Source organism: Lithobates pipiens, unplaced genomic scaffold (assembly GCF_037356315.1).
Source record: "Lithobates pipiens isolate NorthernLeopardFrog02 unplaced genomic scaffold, aLitPip1_a1.2 Scaffold_11, whole genome shotgun sequence".
NCBI classification, from domain to species: Eukaryota; Metazoa; Chordata; class Amphibia; order Anura; family Ranidae; genus Lithobates; species Lithobates pipiens.
The window spans coordinates 3056156-3079212 of NW_027507696.1; the positions used below are offsets into that span (position 1 = coordinate 3056156).

The 23057-nt window shown below is 46.4% G+C and overlaps 1 protein-coding gene across 2 annotated transcripts in view; it reads left to right on the forward strand.

The window, feature by feature from the left end:
• ADAMTSL2 (ADAMTS like 2) overlaps window positions 1–23057 on the forward strand; it is a 151455-nt gene that overhangs the window by 35582 nt on the left and 92816 nt on the right. For both annotated transcript variants that reach the window (XM_077468187.1, XM_077468188.1), the window contains exons 4-10: window positions 3450–3592; window positions 10920–10995; window positions 12692–12794; window positions 14461–14606; window positions 14724–14847; window positions 17332–17412; window positions 18435–18610. In XM_077468187.1, coding sequence (XP_077324313.1) covers window positions 3450–3592; window positions 10920–10995; window positions 12692–12794; window positions 14461–14606; window positions 14724–14847; window positions 17332–17412; window positions 18435–18610 — 849 coding nt within the window. The remainder of the gene's footprint in view (window positions 1–3449; window positions 3593–10919; window positions 10996–12691; window positions 12795–14460; window positions 14607–14723; window positions 14848–17331; window positions 17413–18434; window positions 18611–23057) is intronic.

A 23057-nucleotide genomic window follows, 5' to 3' on the forward strand; every position in this document is an offset into this window, starting at 1 on the left:
CCTTAATAAAAGAGTCCGCTTTTTATATCTAGCAGCGCTTGTCACTTTCCTCCAAGTGAAACAATCGTTCTTTCTGAGTTTCCAAAAATGGTGCTTATTATTATTATTATTATTATTATTCAGGATTTATATGGCGCCAACAGTTTGCGCAGCGCTTTACAATATGAGGGCAGACAGTACACTTACAATACAAATCAATACAGGAGGGATCAGAGGGCCCTGCCCGTTAGAGCTTACAATCTAGTGATTAAAAAGTTCTTATTGTGGTTGATAGAGAGACAGCTTCCACCAAAATATTCACCACTCGTGGTTCAGGAGTCCCCCTTTTGGGGGATACACTCACCAAAACGTCAGAAACAATGAAACATCAATCACATGTGGACTCCTCCTTAGCCACTAGGTGTCTCTGTTATTGGATTGGGGCTCCAGTGTACCATATAAAAGGAACAGAACATAAAACCAAAGCGTAATTCTGCTTTACACCTTTATTGATAAAAATGGCCCCCCCAATACATGTTAAGCGTACCAGAAATTAAATGTTAGAACAGCGTTTAAAAACAATTGCACTGTGCCTTTATCCCGATCCTGGTAGCCGGAAGAGTGTCAGGCGTTCGCTGTGTACATCAGCGAGTCACTTCCTGCTTCTCTGGCTTCTTGGAACGCAGGGATGAGGCGCACGCGTCACTTCCGGTTGGTTACGTTTCTGACGCGTTTCGTCATATTCAAATTCGTCTGAGGGCGTAACCAACTAACCAGAAGTTACATGTTACCAAGTCAGCCCCATATGCATCTAACCCCCAGCAATATCCCCAAAACATGATCCTTGCTCATCCATTTCTTTATGGACCTTGCTTTGTGCACTGGTCCAAATCATTTGGTGGAGGGGGGGGGATTATGGTGGGGGGTTGTTGTTCAGGGGTTTGGCTTGGCCCCTTAGTTCCAGTGAAGGAACTCTTAAGGCGTAGGCACACCAAGATCCATTTCTTTATGGACCTTGCTTTGTGCACTGGTCCAAATCATTTGGTGGAGGGGGGGGGGGATTATGGTGTGGGGTTGTTGTTCAGGGGTTTGGCTTGGCCCCTTAGTATCAGTGAAGAGAACTCTTAAGAAGTCAGAATACCAAGACATTTTGGACAATTTTATGCTCTCAACTTTGTGGGAACAGTTTGGGGATGACTGCTCACCACTGTACAAAGCAAGGTCCATAAAGACATGGGCGAGCGAGTTTGGGGTGGAGGAACTTGACTGGCCTGCACAGAGACCTGACCTCAACCTGATAGAACACCTTTGGGATGAATTAGAGCGGAGACTGCAAGCCAGGCCTTCTCATCCAATCAGTGCCTGACAGGGGCGTAACTATAGGGGGTGCAGCAGTTGCGACCACAACCGGGCCCTGTGATGCAGAGGGCCCATGCAGCCCCCTCTACATATGGCCGGCAGCAGCATAGGCAGCTAGGGGTACCAGTGCACCATGCACACGGGTGGCTGGAGGTGGAGGGTGACTAGCAGAGCTCCATGCTCGACTATCGCACTGGCTGCTCTTTAGTTGTGCATTCCCCGCATGACCAGTGTCCTCAGCCGGCTCCTTAGAGTACCCCTCTCCTGTTCCATGCATTGCCACTCAGTCCGATGTCTGTTCTCCCCAGCCAGACAGGGATAGTCCCCCAATGGGGGCACCTAAAAATAAAATAAAAAAATAATAAAAAAAAAACTACTGATACCAGTGGTGGAACTACGGGGCTCACAAAGGTCATACCTGTGACCATGCCCTGGAGTTCCACCGCCGGACTCGGAGGGAAGGGCCCTGGCTGGGGTTCCGGGGGTCCCTTCGTGGTTTCTTGCATCGGGGGCCCTGAAGGTTCTAGTTACTCCACTGGTGCCTGACCACACAAATACGCTTCTGGAAGAATGGTCAAACATTCCCATAGACACCCTCCTAAAGCTTGTGGACGGCCTTCCCAGAAGAGGTGAAACTGTTATAGCTGCAAAGGGCGGGGCCAACAGAATATTGAAGCCTACGGACTAAGACTGGGATGCCAATAACGTTTTGCGCATGATGAACGGAACTCCACTCCAATCATAGTAAATAACCATGGGATGCTCCGTTCATATGCATGTTTGTGATGAGAGACGATTTAAATATTACGCAAATTATTGAAGCCATACAAAAATATAAAATATATAATAAATATGCGCAATATACCATAAGTATTCATCCATGCAAATCGTTTACATGGAGTTTGCACAGGGGTGTAACTATAGGGGGTGCAGCAGTTGCGACCGCAACCGGGCCCTGTGATACAGGGGGCCCATGCTGCCCCCTCTACATATGGCCGGCAGCAGCATAGGCAGCTAGGGTTACCAGTGCACCATGGACAGGGGTGACTGGAGGTGGAGGGTGACTAGCAGAGCTCCATGCTCGACTATCACCCTGGCTGCCCTTTAGTTGTGCATTCCCCGCATGACCTGTGTCCTCAGTCGGCTCCTCAGAGTACCTCTCTCCTGCTCCATGCATTGCCGCTCAGTCCGATGTCTGTTCTCCCCAGCCAGAGTCCCACCCACACTGCACTGCATACTTCTCCCGGGTAAACAAACTTTTGAACACAGATGCAGTGCAGCCCTATGAGAGCCCCCCGGAGGACACTGCAGGCTTGTCTACCAGCCCCCCTCCTCCCCCGTCATACACAGATGATGAAAGGTCTTTCTGGGAGATATGCTGATCACCCGTCCAGCACACTGGATGGAGCCCAGGCCAACATGGATGAGTGCGCGACCTGCAGCTTGGTCATGGTGAGTGAGAGGACCCCATCCCCCACACACCATTACATACCCCATCCATCTCCCCCTGGGGACAGGGACCCCTTCTCACGTGGGGACAGGGACCCCTTCTCACGTGGGGACAGGGACCCCCACCTCCCCTGGGGACAGGGACCCCTTCTCACCTGGGGGCAGTAACTTCATCTGCCCTGGAGAAAAGGACCTCATCTCTTCTGGGGACGGGGGACCCCAATGGGGCACCTAAAAATAAAAATAAAATACTGATACCAGCGGTGGAACTACAGGGCTCACAAAGTTCCTACCTGTGACCACGCCCTGGAGTTCCACCACCGGACTCAGAGGGAAGGCCCCTGGCTGGGGTTCAGGGGGGCCCTTCATGGTTTCTTGCATTGGGGCCCTCAAGGTTCTAGTTATGCCACTGAGTTCGCATGCTGGGTTTCCTCCCATCATTTAAAAAAATATAGCGTAGAGGTTGATTGGCATGTGATGAAGTGGTGCCAGGGTTTGGTAGAGATAATAGACTTTGCACGGAGGGTGGTACAGATGACTCTAAGCATGTGCACTGCATAAAAAAATAAATACAGGAAATAAAGCACAACTATTATCTAACCACAGCGATTCAAGTTATTATTGTGTTTTCTTCCCAAAACTTGGACGTGAACAACACACAGGACATAACTCAGACGTCCAACAGCTTGGAAGAAGGGGCTGATGTGACAACCTTCTGGTGGGGGGAGTGGACCAAGTGGACGGCATGTACCCGCACCTGCGGCGGAGGAGTGAAGTCTCAGGAGAGGCACTGCCTCCGACAGAGGTGGGGCAGCTGAATACTCATTGTTATCCACTGTACGTAGTCCAAAGCAGAAGTATCCAGCAGCAACAATTATATTATTCAAGCGTTAGCAAGTCACGTGTGGAGATTTTCACTGAAAACAATGTAGTAGCGACTTCCACTTTTTATACCTTCACAATGACATTGCAGAGTAATCATCAGTGGAAAAGCGGCACTTATGCTGACTTCCTTTTTTAATTTCCCATGCACTGTATTAGAAAGTTAGTATTTGGACAGGAATTAGTGCCCTGCATCACTTCTTAGCCCTGTTTTCTTGTCATTTGATTCCCTTTTCATAAGTAAATCACATGTCATCAGTGACATCAATGTGTCATTTCTACTTCCTCCAGCCCTCAGTGCCTGAAACATGTTAGGATAGCATCTGTGCAATGTGAAATTTATTTAAGGATTATTTTTTCAGGCAATTATGTAGCAGCATTTAAAATGACATTTGCATAAATGGATTTAGGGCCCATTTACACCATAATGCAGTGCCCTTCAGGTTCAGCACATACATTTTTGTGCATTGTGTAAGGCAGCCCTTTTATTTCAAATAGGCCGTTAATGTACCTCAAATAGGGCTTGGTCTACTTTTTTTAAAGCGGAGGTCCACCCTAAAGTGGACCTTCTGCTCATCGGAACCCCCCCCCCCCCTCCGGCGCCACAATTGGCACCTTTCAGGGGGGAGGGGGGTGCAGGTACCTGTACAGTACAGGTATTCTGCACCCACTTCCGGGATAGCTCTCTGCGGAAAGGGGCGTAGATTACGCCCCTTTCCGCAAGTGCCCGCCCCTTTCCGAAAGTCCCCCGCTGCCTGCTGGGAAACACACGGATCCCAGAGGCAGCGGGGAACCATCCTTATTGCGCAGCGCGACTTGCGCATGCGCAGTAGGGAACCGGGAAATGAAGCCGAAAGGCTCCACTTCCTGATTCCCACACCCAAGATGGCGGCGGCAGCACCCGAGAGACGATCGAGAGATCGGCTTCGGGTGCTGACATCGCGGGCGCGCTGGGCGGGTAAGTGTCACTATTTTAAAAGTCAGCAGCTGCATTATTTGTAGCTGCTGGCTTTAAAAAAAAAAAAAAAAAAAAAACGCGGAGTCCCTGCGGACTCCCGCTTTAAAATGCAGCAAACACACAGAGCAATAGCATTGCTGCACTCCACTGCGTATGTGCATTGGTGTTCTATTAGACCCCTTTCACACCAAGGGCGTTTTGCAGGCGCTATAGCATTAGAAATAGCGCCTGCAATCCGCCCTAAAAAAGCTGCACCATTGTCTGTAGTGTGAAAGCCCCGAGGGCTTTTACACTGCAGCGGTGCGCTGGCAGGACGTCAGGGAAAAGTCCCGCCAGCAGCTTCTTAGGAGCGGTGAAGGAGCGGTGTGTTTACCGCTCCTCCACCGCTCCTCCACCGCTGCTCCCCATTGAAATCAATGGGTCAGCGCTGTAATACCGCCAGAAAAAACGCCACTATTGCGGCGTATTGCTGGCGGTTTTAACCCTTTCTCAGCCGCTAGCGGGGCGTTTTTACCCCCCGAATTGCGCCACAAATCCGACGGTAAAACGCCGCTATTTTTAGCCGCGTTTTACCGCCGACGCTATGGGCTGCGTGGTGTGAAAGGGGTCTTATTGCAATACAGGATTTATATAGCACCAAGTTTGTTCAATGCACCATTATATACAATGTGTGTGTATATATCTATATATACATACATACATACATACATACAGAGAAAGTGAGAGAGATCTACAGTGGTGTGAAAAAGTGTTTGCCCCCTTCCTCATTTCCTGTTCCTTTGCATGTTTGTCACACTTAAGTGTTTCGGAACATCAAACCAATTTAAACAATAGTCAAGGACAACACAAGTAAACACAAAATGCAATTTGTAAATGAAGGTGTTTATTATTAAAGGTGAAAAAAAATCCAAACCATCATGGCCCTGTGTGAAAAAGTGATAGCCCCCCTTGTTAAAACATACTATAACTGTGGTTGTCCACACCTGAGTTCAATTTCTCTAGCCACACCCAGGCTTGATTATTGCCACACCTGTTCACAATCAAGGCATCACTTAAATAGGAGCTGCTTGACACAGTAAGGTCCACCAGAAGATCCTTAAAAGCTACACATCATGCCGAGACCCAAAGAAATTCAGGAACAATTGAGAAAGAAAGTAATTGAGATCTATCAGTCTGGAAAGGGTTATAAAGCCATTTCCAAAGCTTTGGGAATCCAGCGAACCACAGTGAGAGCCATTATCCACAAATGGCGAAGACATGGAACAGTGGTGAACCTTCCCAGGAGTGGCCGGCCGCCCAAAATTACCCCAAGAGCGCAGCGACGACTCATCCAAGAGGTCACAAAAGACCCCACAACAACGTCCAAGGAACTGCAGGCCTCACTTGCCTCAGTTAAGTTCAGCGTTCATGCCTCCACCATCAGGAAAAGACTGGGCAAAAATGGCCTGCATGGCAGAGTTCCAAGGAGAAAACCACTGCTGAGCAAAAAGAACATCAAAGCTCGTCTCAATTTCTCCACAACACATCTTGATGATCCCCAAGACTTTTGGGACAACATTCTGTGGACCGATGAGACAAAAGTGGAACTCTTTGGAAGGTGTGTGTCCAAGTATATCTGGCGTAGAAGGAACACTGCATTTCATAAAAAGAACATTATACCAACAGTAAAATATGGTGGTGGTAGTGTGATGGTCTGGGGCTGTTTTGCTGCTTCAGGACCTGGAAGACTTGCCGTGATAAAAGGAACTATGAATTCTGCTGTCTACCAAGAGATCCTGAAGGAGAATGTCCGACCATCTGTTCGTGTACTCAAGCTGAAACAAACTTGGGTTCTGCAGCAGGACAATGATCCTAAACACACCAGCAAGTCCACCACTGAATGGCTGAAGAAAAACAAAATGAAGACTTTGGAGTGGCCTAGCCAAAGTCCTGATCTGAATCCTATTGAGATGTTGTGGTATGACCTTAAAAAGGCCGTTCATGCTCGAAAACCCTCTAATGTAACTGAATTAGGACAATTCTGCAAAGATGAGTGGGCCAAAATTCCTCCAGGACGCTGTAAAAGCCTCATTGCACGTTATCGCAAACGCTTGGTTGCAGTTGTTGCTGCTAAGGGTGGCCCAACCAGTTATTAGGTTTAGGGGGCAATCACTTTTTCACACAGGGCCATGATGGTTTGGATTTTTTTTCACCTTTAATAATAAACACCTTCATTTACAAATTGCATTTTGTGTTTACTTGTGTTGTCCTTGACTATTGTTTAAATTGGTTTGATGTTCCGAAACACTTAAGTGTGACAAACATGCAAAGGAACAGGAAATGAGGAAGGGGGCAAACACTTTTTCACACCACTGTATATGTATATACAGATATTCCTCGTTTAATGACTTACCTGTTTAATGACCACCCGGACTTACGACCAGCTCTCCCCACCCAAACAACGTGCTATATATCATTTTATTGTACAGAATTTTAATTTGTGTTCTGTACTCATGCAAATTAAAAAAAAAAACTTTATTGAGCTGAAATAGTGAAAATGTGGCTAGAGATCAATTTCCAAAAAATCTGTATGCATAAAAGGTACCAACATCCCATTTCGTTTGAAAAATAGTAGAGTACTGGATAGGGGATTTTAAAAGTACATATTTCAGATATACACCACAACGTGTTATTGTAAAAGTACAAAAAAAGTATATTTATACACAACACTCCAATAAAATGGATACAGACATGTAATCAGAGTCATAGGTATATACACAGAATCCCTATTAGCGACACCGTTAAATGCTGCAATTACATACTTAAAATAATGCCTCCAAAAAACTTCTACATGTTTCGCCAAAAGCGGCTTCATCAGGAAAAATGGACAAAGTTGTTCGAAAGTAATTTTTAGATAAATTCTGATATAGATTCTCAACCTTTGGTGTATAGAAAAGAAAGAAAATACAAGTCAATAAAATACACATAAACATAAACAGCATTAGATCAATCCGAAGTGGCCACATGAAACCCCACCGGGGACGTCCATATCGGATGTAATCTCCCATCGTCATCCAAAATGGGGTAACAAAAGTTACCTTTTGTACCACCACCCCCTCCCTTTAGAATGTAAGTTCTACGAGCAGGGCCCTCCTGTATCTTTTGTATTGTACTGTAATTGTGTTGTCCCCCCTATACATTGTAAAGCGCTGCGTAAACTGTTGGCGCTATATAAATGGTGAATAATAATAATTGTTCTAATGCTGTTTATGTTTATGTGTATTTTATTGATTTGTATTTTCTTTATTTTCTATACACCAAAGGTTGAGAATCTATATCAGAATTTATCTAAAAATAACTTTTGAACAACTTCGTCCATTTTTCCTGATGAAGCCGCTTTTGGCGAAACATGTAGACGTTTTTTGGACGCAGTATTTTAAGTATGTAATTGCAGCATTTAAAGGTGTCGCTAATAGGGATTCTGTGTATATACCTATGACTCTGAATACATGTCTGTATCCATTTTATTGGAGTGTTGTGTATAAATAAAGAGACTTTTTTTGTACTTTTGCAATAACACGTTGCAGTGTATAGCTGAAATATGTACCTTTTAAAATCCCCTATCCAGTACTCTACTATTATTGAGCTGAAGTTTTGTGTTTAGACCTTTTTATCACAATACAGTACAGTAGTTAACCGGTTCCCGACCGGCGCACGCCGATGTACGTTGGCAGAATGGCACGGACAGGCATATTCGAAAGAAATATAACGAATGAATTCGACATGATTCAGTAATTCTTTAAAGATCTAATGATCTAAAGTCCCATCAGCTAATTAATTTTGTGCCGGAGGTTGGATTACTGGCAAAGTGCATTCCTGAGAAGTGAGTGAGAAGGGTGTTGTGTTGTATTTGAGCCGAGGAGAAGAGACGTTGTCATTGTGTGTGTTAAAAGATTCAATAAACAAACGACTTTCCAAACGACGAATCATTATCACCAATGTCTATACATACATAAATCGCGAATTTCAACGAATACGAACGAATGAATTCGACACTCTACGAATAATAGCGAATCATCCGAAAACGTATTAACGTAACATAACGAATATAACAGAACGAAATTATGTATTTTACGAATGACAACGAACCGAAACTAAACAAAATTTTCCATTGTGCACAAGTCTACTGGTCGGGACCCCCGTGAGTCCCGTGGACTCGATCACCGCTGGCATACTCGCGATCGCCTCACGGGGCGGCTAAACGGAGAGATGCCGTTGTAAACAGCATCTCCCCGTTCTGCCTAGCAACAAGTGACGCTGATCTTTGCTCCATGTGATTGGAGCAGAGATCAGTGTTCACTAAATGAAAGCCCAGCCCCCCAACAGTTAGTAACACGCCCCTAGGGACACTTAACCCCTACACTGCCACCCCCTGGTTAACCCCTTAACTGCCAGTGTCATTTACACAGGAATCACTGCATTTGTATAGCACTGATTGCTGTATAAATGACAATGGTCCCAAAAATGTGTCAAAAATGTCCGATGTGTCCCCCATAATGTTGCAGTCACAATAAAAATCGTTGATCGCCGCCATTACTAGTAAAAAAAAAAATAATTAAAATGCCATAAAACTATCCCCTATTTTGTAAACGCTATAACTTTTGCGCAAACCAATCAATAATCGCTTATTGCGATTTTTTTTTTACCAAAAATATGTAGAAGAATACGTATCGGCCTAAACTGAGGGAAAAAAATGTTTTTTTTTATATATTTTTGGGGGATATTTATTATAACAAAAAGTAAAAAATAATGCGTTTTTTTCAAAATTGTCACTCTATTTTTGTTTATAGCGCAAAAAATAAAAACCGCAGAGGTGATCAAATACCACCAAAAGAAGGCTCTATTTTTGGGGAAAAAAAGGACGTTAAAGGGGGAGTCCACCGTTTTTTTTTTGTTTTTTTTTTAAAAGCCAGCAGCTACAAATACTGCAGCTGCTGACTTTTAAAATAGTGACACTTACCCGCCCAGCGCGCCCGCGATGTCGGCACCCGAAGCCGATCTCTCGATTGTCTCTCGGGTGCTGCTGCCGCCATCTTGGGTATGGGAATCAGGAAGTGGTGCCTTTCGGCTTCACTTCCCGGTTCCCTACTGCGCATGCGCGAGTCGCGCTGCGCAATAAGGATGGTCCCCGCTGTCTCTGGGATCCGTGTGTTTCCCAGTAGGCAGCGGGGGACTTTCGGAAAGGGGCGTAGATTCTGCGGAAAGGGGCATACCTTCTGCAGAATCTACGCCGGAAGTGGGTGCAGATACCTGTACTGTACAGGTACCTGCACCCCCCTCCTCCCTGAAAGGTGCCAATTGTGGCGCCGGAGGGGGGGAGGGTTCCAATGAGGGGAAGGTCCACTTTAGGGTGGACCCTCGCTTTAATTTTGTTTGGGAGCCACGTCGCACGACCGCGCAATTGTCAGTTAAAGCGACGCAGTGCCGAATCGCAACGAAGTGGTCCGGTCTTTGGCCAGCAAAATGGTCCGGAGGCTGAAAGTGGTTAAAACATTGATTGCTTGGGACTTCTCGTTCAACAACCAATCCGTTTAACGACCTTGTCGTTGGAACGGAAGCTGGTCGATAAGTGAGGAATACCTGCATTATGCATTATGGTGTAGATAAGCCCCTGAAGCTTGTTTATTTATCTATCTAGAAATCATCAAAACATTTTTTTAGTTTGTTCGGATGGAGTGAGGAAGTTCCAGAATCCGTGTCGGGTTTTTAATGCTCTCCGTCTCCCTGCCGGGGAAACGTATTTTCTCTGTCTGTACCGGTAACCATAACACTAGGACTGAAAGTGATGGGAAATTCAAAATTTGGCACTGTTTATGAAGTCAAGGGAAATCCTACAATAGGGAGACGTGTTCTGGTGACAGTTGTCTAAGAGGAGATTTCCCTTCACTTTGGTGGGACTTCCTGTAAAAGGAAATATGCAATAAAATCATCTCATTCTCCATCCAAAACTTATAGAATATTTTAGACAGAGTATTATTTTAAAACATTTGATTTCCCTTTTTTTATTTTTTATTTTTTTTCATTGCAGTTTTTGTTGTTTTGGGTTGTTGCCCTTTTTAGGCTATATGAGATCTTATCCGAGTCTATCTACAGTTACACTGTCCTTGTAGAACTACATAGGAAGCTGGAAAAATGTCTGTCTTCTTTTAAGAATGTTATTTTGAGTCCTGGCATTGGGACAGAGACAGCATATGGATCAGCTGGTTTTTCGGGAAGGATCTCGCAACAAATTACCGCTATTTTATCATTTCAGGAGAAAACTGCTGAGTGGTCTTGGAAGTAAAAACTGTACCGGCACCTCCAAGCGCTTCCACCTTTGTAAGGTGCAGGTAAGGGGGTCACAACAAGCTCAGCGGATGGACAGAGACTACTACCTTAAAGTGGTTGTAAACCCTTACAAACCACTTTGACCTACAGGTAAGCCTAGATTAAGGCTTACCTGTAGGTCCAAGAAATATCTCCTAAACCTATATGGTTTAGGAGATATTTCCAAAAAGACCGTCACCGCTGTCTACGGCGCATGCGCCGTAGACAGCGGCGCGCAGGCGCACTGGGTAAGCCGAAGATCGTGGCGATATGCCGCGAGTGTCGGCTCCCGTGCGCATGCGTGGGAGTGACATCATCGCTGCTCCCGCCGGAGCAGCGAGACCCACGGAGACCCACCAAGAAGATGGATGCTCGGAACTACAGGGGACAGCTGTGACTTTGCTGGCTCCTGTGTCAGGTAAGTGACACATAATGGACTACTATGGACTACGATGCGATGCGATGCATAGTAGTCCATTATGCTTTACCTTTGCAGGGAATCAAAGAGAAAGTAAACCCATCTAAAAAAAGTGTATTTATTTATTTTGTGGGAGCCTGTAAAGCATTGCACCAGCGATCAGCAGACCGCTGGTGCCATGCAGTTCTCCAGCAGATCTGCCAGTGTATGGGTGTGCCCGTACATCTCATACGGGTAAGCAGATACAATCTGACAGGTTGAATGAATAAGCTAGCTCTGCGCACCACAGTGCCATGGTAGTTCATTGAAAACTACAAGCCGACAGCCGCAAAGGCTGCAGGACCTTGTCAATTTTCCATTAAAGACGAAGTAAAGGCACTTAAAAAATAAAATAAAAAATGCAACCTGCAAGGCAAAGGCATAATGAGCTAGTATGCATAACATACTAGCTCATTATGAATAACTTACCTGAGAACGAAGCCCCCCGAAGCGGTCCTCCGTCTTCATGTTCGCCGCTGCCATGTATCCCAGAGCGACTTCTGGGTCTCGCTGCTCCGCCGCTGTGATTCGCCGGAGCCGCGAGGACATCACTCCCGCGCATGCACACGGGAGCTGACACGATCTGCGGCCTGCTCAGTGCGCCTGCGCGCTGCTGTCTTTTTGTAAATATCTCCTAAACCGTGTAGGTTTAGGAGATATTTCTTGGACCTACAGGTAAGCCTTAATCTAGGCTTACCTGTAGGTCAAAGTAGTTTGTATGGGTTTACATCCACTTTAACAGGACGCTGTGAATGAGTGACGCTGCCGGGCAGAGTCCCACTCGGTCACATTTTTTTTTTCAAATTGTGACCGCTAGAAGATCCCCGCCAGCTGTCAGATCAGGGAGGAGCAGGGGGGTCAGTCTGTATGTAACATGTTACAAAAGGTGAATTTATCCTCTAAATCGCAAAGGGAATATTTTCAACCCAAAGAGAACTTATTTAGTTGTCACCATAATTAGTTCCGTCCAATATATCTGGGGATGACTTTTGGAGCTCACAGTCTAGGCATAGAACCTTCTTGGGATCTTACAGCTGCTAATCTCTTACTAGCTTGACAATCATGCTAACATATGCCATCTCCAGGCCCTAAGTATGGATGACAGCATAACAGATCCTTTAGTGTTGTAGGAGGAATGTATGCAACTACTGTTATGCACACTCAGAAGCTGGGAGACAACGCATGCTATATTGACACAAGATCAGTTTAAATTAATCTAACAAAGCTATGAATAAAAGGTTATGAATATTTTTTTGTTTCAGGAATGTCCATCCAACAGCCGCAGTTTTCGGGAGGAGCAGTGCACATCCTTCAATTCCCACATATACAATGGCAAAACTTACCAGTGGAAACCACTGTACCCTGGTAAGTAGCATTACACAAGGGATTGGCAGGATGAAAACACTAAATTTTGCTTCCCCTGTTCACACTGTGAGGAGGGGCCCTCAAGACATGCTTCTTTTAAATCTTCATAAATCTGTAGATATTAGCTTAAAATTATGGTAAAACTAAATGTCTAAAATTAAAAGGCAATTCTGCCCAAAAAGTGATCATTTGGTTATAAGTGGAGTCCGGTGGGCTGAGTCTTCACACAATCCGGTGGAAAAGTCTGGCGGACTTGAGTCCGTGTGTGTGGGTTCCGGCTGACTTTTTTTTTACCCAAAAGTCCGGCGGACTTAGAAAGTAGTTTTGCACCAAAATTTGCGAGTCCGGCGGACAATACGGCGGTGTGTGTGCGTTAGTCCGCCGTACTTTTGAAATAAGCGGACTTTCCCGCGCACGGAGAAAAGTCTGTTCATTTTGAGCGCGGCTCCAGGTAGCTGGGACTAGCAAAGGAAGCGTCACTGGCCCCGTCACCTGGTATGGACTGAAAGGGGAAGCCCTACGCCAAAAAAACCGACGTGGGGGTCCCCCCTAGGTCCATATCAGACCCTTATCCGAGCACGCTAACCGGATGGTCAGGAAAGGGGGTGGGGACGAGCGAGCGCCCCCCCCCCTCCTGAGCCCTACCAGGCTGCGTGCCCTCAATATGGGGGGTGCTTTGGGGAAGGGGGGCCGCGCGCCGTTTTTTCAGCGTAGGGCTTCTCCTTTAAAGTGGTTGTATGGTCAATTTTTTAACTTTTACCTACAGGAAAGCCTATAATAAGGCTTACCTGTAGGTAAAAAAAATCTCTCCTAAACCTGTACGGTTTAGGAGATATTCCCCTCGGTATGCGCCGCTGACTGCAGCGGCGCATGCGCACAAGGGGGTTCTCGCCGTGAAAATCCGACAGCGCTCGTCCGGCCGGACTGAAATCTCCCGCGCGCATGCGCGGGAGTGACGATATCGCGGCTCCGGCCACTCACAGCGCCGGAGCCGCGATATCCGGAAGAGACGCCGAGGGAGCATGTCAGCTCCCTCAGGGTGGATCGGGCCAGATGTCGGGGCCTCGTTCTAAGGTAAGTATTTCATAATGAGCTAGTATGCGGTGCATACTAGCTCATTATGCCTTTTGCTTTGCAGGTTTAAAAAAAAAAAAAAAAAAATTTGCGGGTTTACTACCGCTTTAAGTCCATAGCAGGTGACTGGGCCAGCAACGCTTCCTTCGCTAGTCCCGGCTACCTGGAGCCGCGCTCAAAATGAACGGACTTTCCTCCGCGTGTGTGGGTGAGTCCGTTCATTTCAAAAGTACGGCGGATAGTCCTGCTGCAAAAGTCCCGTGTGTGGGCGGGTCCGCTCGTTCGGAAAGTCCGGCGGACTTTACGGCGGTTTGTCCGCCAGACTAAGTCCGCCGGATAGTGTGATCGTGTGTACGCGGCACTCCAATGGCAGGATTTCTCTGCCATAGTTCTCAACAGGATAAGTCTCAGGGGAGAAGCTTTGCCTGAGACAAATGTGGGGCAGCTGAATGCTCCCATTTATGTCGGTATCAGTGGGGTAATCTCCAGGATGGCCAAACGTTGCCTTATCGAATAAGCGTGAACGTGTAATCAGAAAACCTAAATGTACCAGCGTCTTCTATAGCTCACATGTGTTTTTGGTGCCTCCTAGATGACTATGTGCACATCTCCAGCAAACCTTGTGATCTGCAGTGCACCACCAGTGACGGGCAGAGACAGCTGATGGTCCAGGCCAGGGATGGGACATCCTGCAAGTACAGTGACTACCGAGGGGTTTGTGTTTCTGGAAAATGTGAGGTTTGTGGAGACATTACTGTAGACGTGAGAAGATGTTCTCTGCACCTTTGGACACTTACCTCTCTCCCCCCCCCCCCCCCTGTCTATTCCTGACTGCTTTTCTCTCTTCCTTCCCAGCCAATAGGATGTGACGGGGTCTTGTTCTCCACCCACACCCTGGATAAGTGTGGCGTTTGTCAGGGAGATGGAAGTAGCTGCGTTCACATCACCGGGAACTACAGGAAAGGAAGCTCCCATCTTGGTAAATGCTTAGAAACCTCCACCCTGTAGAATAAGCCTCTTCTCTCTGAGCAAAATGGACGCTCTTGCTTATAGCATAGCCATAGCCAATCACACGTTTTTATACTTTTATCATAGTATTCTAAAGTTTGTTTGCTATGGTAAAGTGCAACTACTCTTCCTACTGAGCTTAGTTTTTTTTTTTGGTAACTTTTTGATGGCATTTTAATTAGTTTCAAAATATGAGAACAACAATCAGCTTGGGAGTGAAAGTGTAACAATAAAACGTAAATAGATATTATTAGATTAAAGCGGTTGTAAACCCGCTGATGTGTTTGTTTTTTCTACCTGCAAAGGAAAAGGCATAATGAGCTAGTATGCACCACATACTATCTCATTATGAAATACTTACCTTAGAACGAGGCCCCGACATCTGGTCTGATCCCCGCTGAGGGAGCTGACATGTTCCCTCTGCTTTTCTTCCGGGTATCGCGGCTCCGGCGCTGTGAGTGGCCAGAGCCGCGATATCATCACTCCCACGCATGCGCGCGGGAGATTTCTTCCCGGTAGGGTCCGGTGTCTGCCGGTGTCCTATCATATATAGTCCCCCATCCGATAGTGTCCGCTGTGTACTGCGCATGCGCAGTACACAGCAACACAGATTCCGAAAATAGCCGAGGATGAACGGCGCCTGCGCCGTGAGTCCAGGTTCTATCCCCACCATCCAAGTGGACACAGAGTAGGAATATAAAAGAGCCGAGCGCAGCGAGGCCGAGCCCGAAGCGCGGCGAGTGAAGCTCGCCTGCGAGGGGGCCCTCTAATATTCACAACCCTATGTCCGCTTGGATGGTGGGGCTACCACCTCCACTCACGGCGCAGGCGCCGTTCAGCTTCGGAGATTTTCCGAAGCTTCGTCTGCTCCGTACTGCGCATGCGCAGTACGGGGCGGGCGCTATATGATGGCCGGACACTATATGGCACAACACCGGGCTTTCAGCCGGGATTCCCCTGTGCGCATGCGTCGCTGCAGTCAGCGGCGCATTGCGAGGGGGATATCTCCTAAACCGTACAGGTTTATGAGATATTTTTTTTACCTACAGGTAACCCTTATTATAGGCTTTCCTGTAGGTAAAAGTCCCAAAAAGGACTATACAACCACTTTAAGAATAAACAAGACAAGCAGAAATAGAAAGAGAGAAAGACAAAAGGGGTAGGGGTAGAAGGTATTTGTCTACATGGGTGTAGAACTTGAGTCATTATCTTCCATTGTCCTCTCTGAAACCCCCGGATTTCCTGAACTTGTCAGTTTAGAAGTAATCACAGTCGAATTCTACGCAGGCAGATAAATAAACACATTTATAGGACCTGATTTACCTGTCTTAGCTCTTGTACACACGGTCGGATATTCCGATGGAAAATGGCCGATCAGACCGTGTTGTCGGATAATCCGACCGTGTGTGGGCTCCATCGGACTGTTTTCCGTCGGGGTATCCAACGGACCAAGTTTTAGAGCTGGGCTATAAAATTTTCCGACAACACGATCCGATCGGACTTTGTCTGATTGTGTGTAGAGAATTTCGATCGGACAAAGTGCCACGCATGCTCAGATCAAATTCCTAGAGCAAAGCTATTAGCTACTAGCCTGAACGTAGTCCCGTCGTAACGAAATTACGCCATCGCGTTCTGAACGATTGGATTTTCCGACTACTTTATCCGACCGTGTGTATGCAACACCAGTTTCGGACAAAATCAAACAGATTTGATTGTCAGAATGTCCGACCGTGTGTACAAGGGCAAAGGATTTTTTTATGGTGTTCCACCAGTCTTGTGATCCAGGCATTCCTGGACTTTCACTTTGATAAGCTCTTTTAGTCTATGCACTAACATTCCCTCTACCAGTCTAAGCTCTTGTACACACGGTCGGACATTCCAACAACAAAATTCGTATTTTTTCCGACGGATTTTGTCCAAAACTGGTGTTGCATACACACGGTCGGACAAAGTTATCGGAAAATCCGATCGTTCGTAAGGTGATGACGTTAGTTCATTAGTGCATGCGCACGGGAGCTGACACTTGCGGCATAGCGCCGCGATCTGCAGCTTGCCCAGTGCGCCGCTGTCTACGGCCCAGTGCGACGCTGTCTACGGCGCATGCGTCGTAGACAGCGGTGGCTGTCTTCAGGTAAATATGTCCTAAACCGTGTAGGTTTGGGAGATATTTCTTGGATCTACAGATAAGCCTTAATCTAAGCTTACCTGTAGGTCAAAGTGGTTTGTAAGGGTTTACAGCCACTTTCAGTTTACCTCTGTCCCTTTTTGCATTCTGTGTTATCCAATTCAGTGCCAGTTCAAGGAAAAGGTTAACAATCGTAAGCATCTGATTTCATTGTAAGCCACAAGCCTTCTGTTTCATCTTCATCTATTGCTTTACATTTCTGGCACAGCTTCCTGGCACCGTGGAGCTCACACTAGTTTGCTTCATCCTCTGACATGTTCTCATCTACAGGGTATGCCCTGGTCACCCACATCCCACTTGGTGCAAGAGACATTCAGATAGTGGAGAGGAAGAAATCTGCAGATGTCCTGGGTGGGTGATGTATATCTTCATGTTGTCTCTTGTATCACAGTATACAGCTAGTTGTCTAATGCCACGTACACACGATCGAATTGTCCGGCGTACTTAGTCCACCGAAACCCATTTCACCGGACAATCCGATAGTGTGTGGGCTTCAGCTGACTTTTCCAGCGTAAAGTCCGGCGGACTTAGAAAGTAGTTTTGCACTCCAATCTTTCCATCGGACTTGGCTTTCAGCGGACAATCCGTTCGTCAGTATGCTAGTACAGCGGACTAAGAATGACGCATGCTCAGAAGCAAGTACCAAAAGGAAGCTACAGGCTACTGGCTATTGAACTTCCTTTTTCTAGTCCCGTCGTACGTCATCGCGCTAGCAAACGCCGGACTTTCTGTGTGTCCGTGTGTGGCCAAGTCCGTTCGGTAGAAAGTCCGCCGGACTATCCGCCGGATTGTTTGCCGGACTAAGTACGCCGGACAATTCGCTCGTGTGTACGCGGCATTACAGACCACATTTTAACACACAAATGTAACACATTGAGAACTGTTAGCACAAAACTTTGCCTCCATTCACACCCGGAACAACCAGGATACTAGAAGGTAATTAGGCGTAAATTGTGAGAAAGGAGCTGACACCTCCCCCATAGTGTTCGATGAAGCGATGGAGCCCCTTGAATTTTTTTTTTTTATTCTATCTCCCAGGATCTATGTTGATGAGTTCTTTACTCTACACCTCTGTTGTGATCATTATGGAGGCTTCCTGACAATTTATTTTTTTTAATTTTATTTTACGTCATAGAGAATGTAATGGAAGGAACTGGAACATTCAAAGGTAGGCGGGGATACCCGAAATTCCCAGATGGACAGAAGTAGTATTCAAGACATATAAGAGGAATAACTTGATATACCAAACTTCACCTATAGCTAAAAATATCACTTTTTTCGGTGGAGTGGTCCATTAAAACATTGTTTCCAAATGACAGTACCACTAAAAAGTGCATCTATGTATCAAGCTGATCTCTGTCTGTGTTCTCAAGCTGTTGCAGATGACTCCGGATACTACTACTTCAATGGAAACTTTAAGGTTGACAGCCCAAAAAATTTTAACATTGCCGGAACTGTATTCAAGTACCGTAGGCCCATGGATGTGTACGAGACAGGAATAGAATATATTGTGGCTCAAGGACCGACCAACCGGGGCCTGAACATCATGGTAAGTCCCACCACTTTCCATCCATCTGCAACTGAGTGCAGCAAAGTCAGCAACTTCAAATGCTTGAATACCAAGGGACTGCTTTGTCTGCGAAGAGGACGGATCACTTGTGAAATTTAAATAAACAATTAGAGCCAAGCCATAGAATACAAAAAAAAACTGGAATATACTTTACTGACTACAAATAGGTATTTCCAAAGCAAACTTTTTTTGGTTGGGGGGGGCACACTTGGCCTGGTCTTGAAAGAGAGTAGGACCAATATAAGCTGCTCAGCCTATACTCCTTGTCCTGACTTTTCTTTGTCCTTTGCTGATCTATGATCTATATACCTGATTAATATTCCAGGCAGAGGAAAAGCTTCCTCTCTCATCTTTCTGTATTCAGAATGACTGTCCCAGTGGGTCACACAGCAGTAAATTTTTTTAAAAAAAGTATATTTTTAAAATATGATTCAAGCCAAGAATATTGGCGAATTATATATGACAGAACAATTAGTTTAAGGGAAACTCCAGCTTGCATCATGCTATCCTCGAACAGTACAGAAGAGTCACAGCCACTTTGTGTGCAGTTAAGTCGTGGCACTGTAAGACCGCTTTCACACCACACCACCCATAGCGTCGGCGGTAAAACGCCGCTATTTTTAGCGGCGTTTTACCGCCGGATTTACGGCGCATTTCGGGCGCTAGCGGGGCGCTTTTACCCCCCGCTAGCGGCCCCGAAAGGGTTAAAACCGCCGGCAATAGCGGCGTTTTACCGGCGGTATTACAGCGCTGCCCCATTGATTTCAATGGGGAGCAGCGGTGGAGGAGCGGTAAACACACCGCTCCTTCACCACTCCAAAGAAGCTGCTGGCAGGACTTTTTTCTGATGTCCTGCCAGCGCACCGCTGTAGTGTGAAAGCCCTCGGGGCTTTCACACTACACACAATGGTGCAGCTTCTTTAGGGCGGATTGCAGGTGCTATTTCTAACGCTATAGAGCCTGCAAAACGCCCTGGTGTGAAAGGGGTGTAAGAAAATGCAGTCTAAGCCCTTGTACACACGGTCGGACATTCCGACGGAAAATGTCCGATCGGACCGCGTTGTCGGATAATCCGACCGTGTGTGGGCTCCGTCGGACTGTTTCCGATCGGAATATCCGACCGACAAAGATTTAGAGCCGGGCTATAAAATTTTCCGACAACATGGTCCGATCGGACTTTGTCCGATCGTTTGTAGAGAATTCCGATCGGACAAAGTGCCACACTTCCTCAGATCAAATTCCTAGACCAAAGCTATTGGCTACTAGCCTGAACGTAGTCCCGTCGTAACGAAATAACGTCATCACGTTCTGAACAATTGGATTTTCCGACAACTTTGTCCGACCGTGTGTATGCAACACCAGTTTCGGACAAAATCAGTCGGCCAAAATTTGACGGATTTTGTTGTTGGAATGTCTGACCCGTGTGTACAAGGGCTAAAAGACACACGGGACACAATTTCTATTCCTGTCCGCTTGATCTGTAAGTATTGCTAATGATACAAAATTTACCACATTAGTAAGTCAGACGAGTTCTGTTTTTTTAAGTGAGATGTGCCATGGTGATGCTCTGGACTCAGTAAACCCTCTGCACAAAAAACAGAAAAGACTTTGATGCAGCTCTGCTGATCACTCACAAGTGGCCAGAAAAGAGGGATTGACTATAGGGAGGGTGCGGAAGAGTATAGATGTATTCTGCAGGGAGGGAGATTTTTATCTGTTAATTATTGAGAGGGATTTAGATACATTTACAAATGGTGGAAACACCTCTTAAAGCCAAACTCCAAATTATGGTAAGCTTATTTATTTATTTTTTTAGCATTGGATAGACTTCTCCGGTGTCCCCACTGGAGAGATTTCCCATCACTTGCTGTCCAAATGACCAGAGAGTTTTTCCATCACTTGTTCTGACAAAAAGGAGAGATGAACTCTCCATAATAGACCAAAAAGACTGAAGTCCTACATTGTCCTACAAAGAAAAGTTTGGGTTGGAGTTGTTAGCCCTTGTACACACGGTCGGAGATTCCAACAACCAAATCCGACGGATTAATTCCGGAAGAGGTCCGGAAGTGATGTTGTATACACACGGTCGGACAAAGTTGTCGGAAAATCCGATTGTACATAACGTGATGACGTTATTTCGTTACGATGGGACTACGTTCAGGCTAGTAGCCAATAGCTTTGGTGTAGGAATTTGATCTGAGCATGCGTGGCACTTTGTCCGTCGGAGTAGACTACACATGATCGGAGTATGTCCGATAGGAGCATTTTGTCGCAAAATTTTACCGGCAAGTTGGAAAAGTTGGTCCGTCGGATATTCCGAAGGAAACAGTCCGATGGAGACCACACACAGTCGGAATATCCGACAAACCGGTCCGATAGGACGCATTCCGTCGGAATCTCCGACCGTGTGTACAAGGGCTTAAAGCCAAACTCCAAATTACGGTAAGCTTATTTTTTTTTTTTTTAGCATTGAATAGACTTCGGTGTCCCCACTGGAGAGATTTCCTATCACTTGCTGTCCAAATGACCAGAGAGTTTTTCCATCACTTGTTCTGACAAAAAGGAGAGATGAACTCTCCATAATGGAAACATAGACCAAAAATAAACAAAAAGACTGAAGTCCTACATTGTCCTTACTTTGTCCAAAACAAAGAAAAGTTTGGGTTGGAGTTGTTAAAGATACATTTTAGGCATGGTATATTTTTACATAGTTACACTGGCCCACTTGGACCAATGCAACTACGTATATACCAAATATAAATACTTATAGAATCAACATAGATAAAACGCTATGTTAACAATTAAAAAAATAAATACTAATATAAATTAACTATATATATTTTTTTATATCATTTAAAGACTATAAGACACTGATTATTTACTTTTATTTATTTAATTGTTCACATACCATTTTATCTGGTTCGGTACTACAAATACTAATGCCGCATACACGCGATCAACCTATCCGGTGGACTTGGTCTGGCGGACCAGAGTCTGCCGGTCAATCCGCCCGTGTGTGGGCTCCGGCGGACTTTTTTTCCCCAAAAGTCCGGCGGACTTAGAAAGTAGTTTTGACTCAAAAATTGTCCGCCGGACTCCGGGCCGTCTATGTGCTAGCCTGCTGGACTTTTGAAATGAACGGACTTTCCTGCACACGGAGGAAAGTCCGTTCATTTTGAACGTGTCTCCAGGTAGCCGGGACTGGTGAAGGAAGTCAATGTCACCGCCTTCGGTGGCGAGATTGACACGTCGCTGGCCCCGTCACCTGGTATGGACTTAAAGAGGAAGCCCTACGCCGAAAAAAACGCGTGAGGGTCCCCCCCCCCCCCCAGGTCCATATCAGACTCTTATCCGAGCACGCTACCCGGCCGGTAAGGAAAGGGGGTGGGGACGAGCGAGCGCCCCCCCCCCTCCTGAGCCGTACCAGGCCGCGTGCCCTCAACATGGGGGGGTGCTTTGGGGAAGGGGGGCGCGGCCCCCCACCCCAAAAGCACTTTGTCCCCATGTTGATGAGGACAATGGCCTCTTCCCGACAACCCTGGCTGTTGGTTGTCGGGGTCTGCGGGCGGGGGGCTTATCGGAATCTGGGAGCCCCCTTTAATAAGGAGGCCCCCAGATACCGGCCCCCCACCCTATGAGAATGAGTATAGGGTACAATGTACCCCCACCCATTCACCTGGTAAAAAAATGTAAAAAAAAAAACACCACACAAGGGTTTAAAATAATTTATTGCACAGCTCCGGGGGTCTTCTTCCGTCTTGGGGGTCTTCTTGCCGGATTCCTTCAGTGATTTCCAGCTTCCAGAGGCAGTGGCCAGGTGTGGTATATTCCTAGTTATGATGGTTCAAGCTGGCTCAATGTACTTATGTAAAAAGATAAAATGCCTGGAATTCTTCTTTAAGTACAAATGTGATAGTCCTCTTTAAAGCGGGACTGCACTGCGGAAAAAACTATTAAAAGCCAGCAGCTACAAATACTGCAGCTGCTGACTTTTAATAAATGGACACTCACCTGTCCCGGGGTCCAGCGATGCCGGCAGCCGAGGCCGATCGATCGCTCGGCTCTCGGCTGCTGCCGCCACCATTCTAGGTGAGGGAATCAGGAAGTGAAGCGAATCGGCTTCGCTTCCCGTTTCCCTACTGCGCATGCGCGAGTCGCGCAGCGCAATAGGAATTGTCCGCGCTGTCTCTGGGACCCGTGTGTGTCCCAGCAGACAGCGCGGCAGGGCAGGAAATGGCGTAGACTCCCACGGGAGTCTATGCCCGGAAGTGGGTGTAAATACCTGTCTTTGACAGGTATCTGCACCCCCCTCCCCCCTGAAAGGTGCCAATTGTGACACCGGAGGGGGGGAGGGTTTCCGATCAGCGGAAGTTTCAATTTAGGGTGGAACCCCGCTTTAACGTGAAGCTGTAACAAAAAAATACAG